Source organism: Helianthus annuus, chromosome 14, assembly GCF_002127325.2.
Source record: "Helianthus annuus cultivar XRQ/B chromosome 14, HanXRQr2.0-SUNRISE, whole genome shotgun sequence".
NCBI classification, from domain to species: domain Eukaryota; kingdom Viridiplantae; phylum Streptophyta; class Magnoliopsida; order Asterales; family Asteraceae; genus Helianthus; species Helianthus annuus.
In genome coordinates, this window is record NC_035446.2 from 34,806,723 (window position 1) to 34,816,563 (window position 9,841).

The 9,841-nt window shown below is 38.0% G+C and overlaps 1 protein-coding gene and 1 long non-coding RNA gene across 2 annotated transcripts; both read right to left on the reverse strand.

Annotated features, from left to right (window-relative positions):
* Positions 1–4,676: 4,676 nt before the first annotated feature.
* Positions 4,677–5,360, reverse strand: LOC110920627. The gene is made up of 2 exons (XR_002581808.2): positions 5,293–5,360; positions 4,677–4,862 (listed from the first exon to the last, which is right to left on the reverse strand). It is a non-coding gene; the product is annotated as an uncharacterized LOC110920627 (long non-coding RNA).
* Positions 5,361–6,953: 1,593 nt separating this feature from the next.
* LOC110924801 lies at positions 6,954–7,406 on the reverse strand. The gene has a single exon (XM_022168793.1). The coding sequence runs from the start codon at positions 7,404–7,406 to the stop codon at positions 6,954–6,956; it is 453 nt and encodes a 150-aa protein (XP_022024485.1).
* Positions 7,407–9,841: the final 2,435 nt, after the last annotated feature.

Here is a 9,841-nt window from a genome sequence, read left to right on the forward strand (position 1 = left end):
CCTTTTTATAAATTTTTCTTGTATGGTTTCCTTTTTATCACGACACTATCGGTTGTAAATAATTATAAAAACTTGAACTTTTTTAGAACTTGATTTCTTAACTTAAACTATAAACAAGACAACACAAAGAATAAAAATAAAAATAAAAAGAAAGTTTTGAAAAAAATATTTGGAGTGTTTTAGCGGCTCCAAGTAGAATTTTGTATAAGACTCGTTTTAGGACAAATAATTTTCAAGTATTAAGTTTTCCCCCACACTTAAATTACACATTGTCATCAATGTGTTCAAAATAGGTTAAATTGATTAAATGTGTAAGATGTGTGTTAAAAATAACAAAATTTTTGGAAAACAGACACTTGACACGGCCCCGTGTGTGGGAGCCACGGCCCCGTGTCAAAAGTGTCAGTACCAAATTTTTCCAGAAAGCAAACATGGGGGCGTGCCCATGGGACACGGCCACGTGTCAATGTTCCAGAATAAAAAATATTACAACAAACATCGGGCACAGGGGCGTGCTTACCTGCCACGGCCCCGTGCTGCACTTACATAATTGAAGATTTTCAGTCTGGAACCATCTGTTTTCATGCATGGGTTGCTGGGTTAACGTCCTTTGGCCTCCTTACCATCCTTTTGAGAGTATTCTACCTCCTACAACTTAACACCTCGCAAAAATCATGTCCAATATAGTATTAACACGTGTCATGAACTTTAAACGTGTAAAGAAGTGAATCCAAGGGACTAAAGTTGACAAATGAAGAAAGTATATGTGTAAAAGGATCCAAAGTGTCAACATTTGAAAATTTTGCCTTTCAACGACCCTACACGACGTTTATACCTTTAAACGAATAAATTGTAAAACGTATGAAATCGTTTGTGGAGGAAAGTGAAAGTTTACAAGACGCAAGGGTTAAATGTGTCAACGTTAAAGTAATACATCTGAGTGACCTTTTAATGAACCCATAGCTTCGTAATGATTAACTATACTCCCAAGAATAAGTGACGAAAATTTCACAAGGTTTCGATATCGTTTGAGATAAATACGTTAACTTTCGTAATTAAAGGGTTAAAAGCGTCAACGAGGCAAAACTTGCATTTTCGGTTATCGTTTAACGAAACCAGACCTATCGATGTTTGGTTATATCTTATGGATCATAAAAATATAAATTATATGGGTTAAATGTGCTTAAAATGGAAAATATTACGTTTTAGAAGGCTCAGGGGGTGAAACTGTCAACATTGAAACTTGCTGAGCTGGTCACCCATATGGTGGCGTCGCGCCACACTATCACCATTCTGCTGTCGCGCGACGCGATGGCATGATCTGGGCAGAAGTTCATGCACAGGTGCAGGTTCTGCACTCTTCTTCTCCAATACAACCATGCACTCACATTAAATCGAATCTATGGACTGTTGCTGGTATTATAAAACCTCTTGAACACTTGTATGCCCCAGATTATACCTAGGGACACCTGTAACAATCTTAAAACCATCCAAAACCCTATATAAAGGGGCAGATTTGGAGCTCATAACTTGCACATCAAAAATTCTCATACCCTCAATCTTTGGAGCTCTCAAACTCATTCTCTGGAGCATCCTACCTTGGAAGGAAGCTCTCATAGTCTTAATTTTCGTACTAAGGACTCTTGTAAGCATTCTTAGCCTCTGTAATTAAGGTTTTATTAGTGTAATGACCGAAAGTCAAAGTTAGCGTAATTCTGCTTTGACTTTGGGATTAATCACTAACGGTCCAGCCATTATTCAAATTGAAAGTGGCTATGTGTTGGTACTTATGTAGGTGTTAAACCCTTAAAAGGCCACCTCCTAATTATCACTTTATCTCAGTCAATTGTCGGGTCAAACTACTTAACAAAAAAGTCAAACGGGTCTGTTTTTGCAAAATAATACATAACTGATAATGCTGAAGTTATGGAAAATGTTTTAACACTTAAATAACTTGGTGAATGATATTAGAACATGTTTAGGCATGTTCAACCATACAATTCTGAGTTTAGGCTCGGTTCGCAACCGAAAGTCGCATAACTAGACTTTTGCTTTGACTTTCAGTTCTGACCCAATTTAGATTAGTTTAGTTATGCCTTAGGGTTCCTTTAGGACCATATTACATGTTAGTATAACCCTCTGAGATTATACTATATGGTTCCTTTGAAATCTGAATCATTTGCATGTTTCCGTTAAATGCTTAAAAGTTGACCATTATGCCCTTTTGATATAAAAATGAGATTTTTGAAAATGTGAGAGGAAAAAAACCTTTATTACTGATTTATAAATATGTCCTAAAAATTTGACATCAATTCATGGTCTAAAATAGGAGTTATGCAAGATATCGTAAATTGAAGGCTTTTTGTTAATTAAATGGCATTTTCAGTATAAATCATAATTAAACCCAATTTTTGACACCAAACTTTTTACCCACTGATAGGATATAATATTTAGGGATTTTTGGAAAATTTTTCCAAATTTTACGATGACCATAACATAGAGTTCTAGCATAAATTCCGTAAATTACGGTAATGCCCTTTTTGATAATAAAATGAGTTTAACATATGGTATGATTACCAAACCTTTACCTACTGATATCATATGTCAAATAAAATATTTTAAGCTTCAGAAGCTGATCAAAACCTCAGAATTTTATAAACATCTTGAATACCGCCAATTGTCGACTTTTACACTTATTAAGCGCATAGTATGGTTTAAAACCATATTTAACGCTTAAGACTTAATACCTACTGATTTTAAAAAAATGAATTTTTATAATTTAACAATAAAGTTTAAGTCTTGAACTCAGATTTCCAAATTTGACCCTTAAAGCATATGTGAAATGACCAAAATGCCCCTACGGTGCATAGTTTGGCCATAAACGATTAAATACACATATGTATGATATCTTGCCGTTATAAGCACATAAAATAGATATTTTCACAGAAGGTTTTGGACCAGATCTTCAGCGTATATTTAAACCTCTTTTATAAACTTTAAAATGACCAAAATACCCTTTCGGGGCTTAAATTGGTTTGAAATTCATTTTGGGCATAATGGAAGATATCCTACTGATATCACAACACATTTTAAGCATAATAATTTATGGAACTTGTTCATGACTCATCCGGTTACCCGTTATGCTTATACGCGTTCGGTACGGTTTATGTAACTAGTTTGCATAAATCAACCGAAACGGGTCAAACCTTATCATTTTCACTTCAAAATCCAGAATGTATTTAGTTTACCCATTTTATACAAGTCTTCGTACTTGTTGGGTTTAAATCACATTCTAATCCGGTCTTCGCTTAATCGTGCGTTTTGAACCGTATACCTTTCTTTAAAACTAACCGGTCTAAGTTATAACTTAAATAAGACCCGTTAGGAATCTGATAGGTTATTAAAACCTTCGTTCCAGATTAGGAGCCCAGTAAAAGCTACTTGTACTTGGTGATTGATATACGGCTGAGAATAAAATTATATTTTGCTCAGGTAAATACTTTTAACTTATTTTCCGTTATACGGGCTTGGGATACGGTATTATAATAATACCGCTTGGTCGGGTATGAAATCATTTAATCGGAATGTGATTGATAAATTTACATAACCCATTTTAATCTGTCTTGTTTGATGCAATGCCTTTGGGGGGTTAATGACCATGTCCTGGATATCCTCGGCTCATTCATTAGAAATGGTCACGGCTTAAGCACGGGGTGTAGACATACACCTGACAGTTGCGTATGTATAAACGGTATCTCAGTCTCTTGTGGGCCTATACTTATGGCGTGTCTATTAATCTTGTCCGGCTCTTCTAACCGGCCCTGAACGGATGACAAACATATAAATCTGTATATAAGATTATTTTTAAATAATTGTCCCAAGTTATAAAAGATTTTATGCCTTGTGCATCCAAACCAATTTTATAAACCCTTTTCAAAAGAGTCAGTTAATTGTATTTACTAGTGTAAACTGGCGTATTTTCCAAAAAGGTTAAGTGCATGTACTACGCGTAATGGGCTGAAAACTCCGAGTATTAAATAAAGAGTCTTGCAAGCTTTTAATACTTTAAGTCTGTCGAACAATATTTTCTTTCTATTTTAGATCCGCCTGTGGATCCACTTTACAACCGTTGTGTAATATTCTATTATACTTTCGATTCGGTTTGTAATATTTTACTTTAGACTTCCGTTGTGCATTAAACTGTGATTGTTTGATTATGATGATATCAACTACACCACGATACTCCCCACCGGTAATATGTGGAAATATCGGCGTGTGACAACAACGAGAAAAAAACTTAAAAGTAAAAGCATTTACTGAAAGTTACACTAACATTAAACTACTTTATTGATGGATAGTCCATGGGATGCTTCCAAGGTGCCCCACGTTTATAAAGGTCCTTGGCTAGACCCAAAGTTGATCAAATATTACCCGAGCGGGATGACTCGCATCCCGAGATGCATCGGCTAAGGGTGTAGTCGAGGCTTGAGTATATTGCTTTGAGGTATTTGACCGGGTCCTCCTCCACATGTTGTCCTACTTCAAACTTCATCTCCTTGTCTCCTATCCTTAGTGTTAACCTTCCGTCACTCATGTCATACCCCAACCGATGGCGGAAACATCGGAGTGAGACGAAAACGAGATTGCAAGAGACTTCATAACACTATTTGTGACAGTAATTAAATAATGGATTTCATTGCATTTCTAAAAGTCGATTACAAAGAATTAAAATCAAATACAACAACTTGATATACAATATGTTCAATACATGCGTACAACAAACAAGTACATTAACTTAAGACGTCTAAATGTGTATCTAGGCATCCCCACTACTTCAAGTTCAAAGCGTCGTCATCCTCAACCTGTAACATGTTTTAAAATAAAGTTCAATGCAAAAGCAAAGGCGAGTATACAAGTTTTTCATACGTAGCATAAAAAAATAAGTTTCAAACAATTCCATGTGGCAAGCTCTTGATACAAGATAAACATTAAATTCGGCATGTGTCTAACATATCAAACCAATGATGAAACGCAATATGCTCATGACATAACCACAAGTCTACGGGCGGTGCGTTAATCCTATAGCGCTATATATGTCACGGATAGGCTCGTATGAAGTTAATGATAAGTCTAACACAATATGTCCTCAACCCAAGTTTAAAGTATCAAGTAATCAAATAAGCATGCGTGTAATAGGAATGTTTATGTATTATGATTAAAGTGTAAGGTTCATAAGAAAACATGTTACACCCAAAAAGTGATAAACGTAAAAAGGGGTTCAAGTATACTCACATAGTTGCTAAGTCTTCCGATTATCCAAGTTGACGAGTGTATGAGATTAGAAGGATGGAACAACGAGGCCACCCTAGATGGGCAACGAAGGTGTATGAGTAAACGGAAATATGACGGTGGACGTGAAGGGGAATATAGAGTATAACCCGCGGATATATATGCATATATACATATACGTATACTTTATATAGTTTATGCAAAGATTATAAATTAAGTTTATCGGAAATATTAGAGAATTATTGTCAATTTACAATTATTTTATAAAAATACTTGAACTTCGATAAGTTTCGTTTTATAAATAAACACGTTTCCTTTTACAAAATTTCCTACAAAACGGGCAGAGTTTCCTCTGTATTCGGACGATCCCGACAAGGCATGTTGTCAATTTATAGGTCCAAAATTCAACATTTAATCAATGGCATAAACTTTATACGTAAAAGGTGCCGAAAGTGAATAAATGAATAAATGTATCGGTTCGACGTTGAAATAATATATACATATATAAAACAATAAAAAAAGAATTAGCGTTGTTTAAGTTGTACCGAATCTCGAATTAGCCGTTGACCCGTTGGTCGACCGGGTTTGACTGTTTGACTCGACAGTTGACTGTTTGACCAGATTGACCAGCTTTGACCAGAACTTGAACCGAAACCGTCTGTGAACTCGAACCGAGATATGATCTGTAACAAACCCTAATGTAAACCGAGCCCACTGGAATCGAACTGACTGAAACAAATCAAAACCGGACTTTAGTCCGTCATCCCCGCCGTCGTCATTTTCCGATGGCCGAAGCTTGTCTCCGCCGTCGTCTTCGTTGGTCCACCTTCTCACATCACCTGACACGAATCCCAACCCGAGATCAAACCACTGTGCACCACCATCGAGGCCGTCGCAGCCAACGATCGTCGGAGAACGGCTTACCGTTCTCTGTTCATTCCTCTTCTCCGACATCACCACAGTACCGCCGCCACCAAACTGAGTCGACCGTTCGATTAATCAGAAGGAGAGAGAGAGGAGGAGGGTGTTGAGGGTGTCTCTCCGTTGGAATGGGACCACCGGCAGCCGCTGTCATCACCGCCACTAGTCCGATTAGGGTGTGTGTGTCTTGGTCAGTGAAGATGGAGATTTAGGAAGGGTTGTTGTCAAGATCACCTATGTTGGCAGTGGGGGCTCGAGAGAGAGACAGGAGATGAATAGGAGGTGTTTGGCCTGAGGATTCTTTTGTATGTATACGAATCGTGGAGAAGATGTGAGGGGCTAGGGTTTGAAGTAGTGAAGGAGATGATAGAGAATGAAAGTGTCGGCTGAATATTTGAAAAAGAACGAGGGTTTATGACCTATATTATGCTACTTACACATAGGGTCCCTACACTTTAGAAGTTTAATTATTTACAACTTAACGTAGTTTATTTTATGGAATAACTAAACAACTTAAAATAGTTAGCTAAGTTAAAATAAAAATAAAAATAAAAATATAAAATATAAAATAAAAATTTTTAATTGTAAATTAATTAAACTATTTAACTAAAAAGTCAAATAACCTAATTAGTTAGATTAAAGAATAAATTCTTCAACGATTATTTATTTCGCGAAATATTTCCGAGGTTTCAAAATGTTAGGATTTGGATCTTTCAAAACGGGTCGGATTTCGGGAATCCATTTTAACGGATGTTACAACTCATATCCACCATGGCCCATGCGGTGTCAATGAACGATCTTCCTAGTATGAGCGGGATTTTGGTGTCTTCCTCCATTTCTAGGATTACAAAGTCGGCCGGGAAAACAAATTCCCTGACCTTAACCAAGAGATTTTCTATGACACCTTGAGGGTATTTTACCGACTTATCCGCAAGTTGGATGCTCATCTTTGTGTGGTGCAGCTTTCCTAATCCGAGTCCGTTGAACATAGAGGCGGGCATTAAGTTAATGTTAGCCCCTAGGTCGGAAAACGCGTTACTTACCGGTGATCCTCCAATGGAGCAAGGAATGGTGACGCTTCCGGGATCGATCTTCTTTTGTGGGAGTTTGTTGAGGAGTGTCGCCGAGCATTCTTCATTTAAGTTAACTTGTTGGATGGATTCAATCTTCCTCTCGTGGGTGAGAAGTTCCCTCATAAACTTTGGTGTTTGAGTGAGGACTTCTACAAAAGAGAGATTTATGGGAAGTTGTTTGAGCAAGCTTACGAACTTGGTGAATTGCTCGTCAGTCTTTTGCCGTAGTAAAAGACCGGGGGTAAGGGACTGGTGGTGGTTTGGTTGGTTGGTTGTTTTGGGGTTGAGTATTTTCTTAACTTTTAGGAATGGGTGTGTTTGTGTTTTGTGTGGTATTTTGGGGTGGTGATGGTTCATCATCGGGTCCTACCTTCCGGTTTCTTAAGTTAATAACGTTTACTTGGGCTTTTGGGTTTGGTTTGGTATTACTAGGCAAGGCTCCTTGTGGTCTTTCAAAGAAATTTTGGGCTAATTGGCTTACTTTTTATCAATGGTTCGCATGATAGCCCGTTGGTTCCTAAGTTCGGCATCGATTTGTAGGAACCTCTCCGCATACGTTTTCTCGAATTCGGAGAAAAGACGCATGATTAGATCCTCAAGTCTTTCTCTTCCTCCTTGTTGTGGTTGGAAACCTTTTTGCTCATTTTGGGTTTGTTGTTGAAAGTTAGATCGTTGATTTTGATTTTGTTGGTTATTACCCCCGATTCTCTCCAACTAAAGTTGGGATGATTTCGCCACTCGGGAGTGAAAGAGTTACTTGGGGCTCCCGGTGGTCGTGGTCGGTTATTTAGGTAATTTACCACTTCCATTTGATTTTCTAAATCTTTAAAACAAATCCAGTTTTCATGGGGGCCTCCGCATCCTTCGCAATCCATAACCGAAGAAAATTCGATTTTCTTTATTTTTGAAGTTAAGGCTTCGATTTGCGCTTGCAAAGAAGTGGTTTCATCCACTTTGTGGGCGCCCGAGGCTATGGATTTAGAATCCCCTAGGAGTGTGCCATTGAAAACTGTTTTGAGTAATTTCTTCAGTTTGATTATAAATTTCCTCGGGGCGCCAATTCCCAAGGAGTCCCTAGGAGCCGGAATTAAGGATTTGCCTCGTGTGTGGTAAGAGCCCTTAATAGCTCCTTGAACTTTTCCCATGTCTCGTACAATGATTCCTCGTCGTCTTGCACTACGCCAAAATAGGGATACAGCCACACAAAAAAATGTGACTATATGTCTTTCGCCACACATATTTTTTTCAGGTCAAGTGTGACCAAAGATCGAGTCATCGTAGGTATCATATGGCCACACACACTTTTTAGTGGCTGTATAACTTAAAAGTGTGGTTAAAGGGTACGGTTAAAATCTAGCATTTCCTCCATTAAGTATGGCTAAAGGATAGCAGCGGCCACATGTATTTACTGTAAGTGACCATTACTACTATATAGTCACATGAATTACCAAAAAAGTTTGTATTAGCCACATCAATTAAAAAAAGTGTGGCAAAAAGGGTTGTTGTAATAAAGCATTTTGTCCATTAAGTGTGGCTAAAGAGTAGCAACAGCCACATGAATTAGTGTAAGTGTGGTTGTTTCTATTATATAGTCACATGAACTTACTGTAAGTGTGGTTGTTTCTATTATATAGACACACTAAGAAAAATTAAAATGACTATGGTATGCCTAATGGTTATTTATAGCCATACGAAATTTTGTAATTTGAAGTGTGGCTATTATCTAACATTTGGTCACACATGTCACACCCCCAAAATCCACACGCGGAGTATCACCGCTTGGAGGCGTGACATGACCAGGATCAAGCCACCAATCATATTGAACGTTATAGGTAATAAGTAAAAAATCATTCATCAATACGAAAGGTGTTCAAAAACCCAAAACATAATCAAGTGTGTAGCGGAAGCAATAATCTAAAACCCAACATAAGTTATAAGTTTGAAGTGTCATAAATGTTTATCATGGTATCCACGATCCATGTCCACAACGACCGCGCCTCCCAGTGCAAGCTCCATGAGTATCTATTGACCTGCAAGGCATGTAACAACGAGTCAACAACAGAGTTGAGCGAGTTCACAGTTGGTTGTTTAATTATAGTATCTGTTTCGTAATTCACATGTTCGTTTTGTAAACCATGTATCATATTTATTTGTATCGCGGCCCTCCAGGCATGTGTGCGAAGATTAGTGGGGGTTTCCCAGGTATTCTAGACTAGTTGTATTTGTATCGCGGCCCTCCAGGCATGTGTGCGAAGTTTAGTATTCGTATCGCGGCCATTCCAGGCATGTGTGCGAAGATTAGTATTCGTATCGCGGCCATTCCAGGCATGTGTGCGAAGATTTGTGGGGGCTTCCCATGTGTTACTGGTCTAGCTGTATCTATAATCATCCAATCCCATTCCCAACCCCGGGAATCCCATGCCTTGGTAAGAGTGTGAACTCACCTTGGTTTGCTCGGCAGATACACAGGAAGGTTACTTGAGTTATAAGTGGTCCACCACGTCCTAACAGGGTTACCATACAAGTCAGGTTTTGGTTTCAAGTAATGCACATAAGTT

Excerpts from the sequence above, each read along its gene's own strand:
- LOC110924801 (XM_022168793.1), bottom strand. The coding sequence starts at position 7,406 with ATGAGGGAACTTCTCACCCACGAGAGGAAGATTGAATCCATCCAACAA.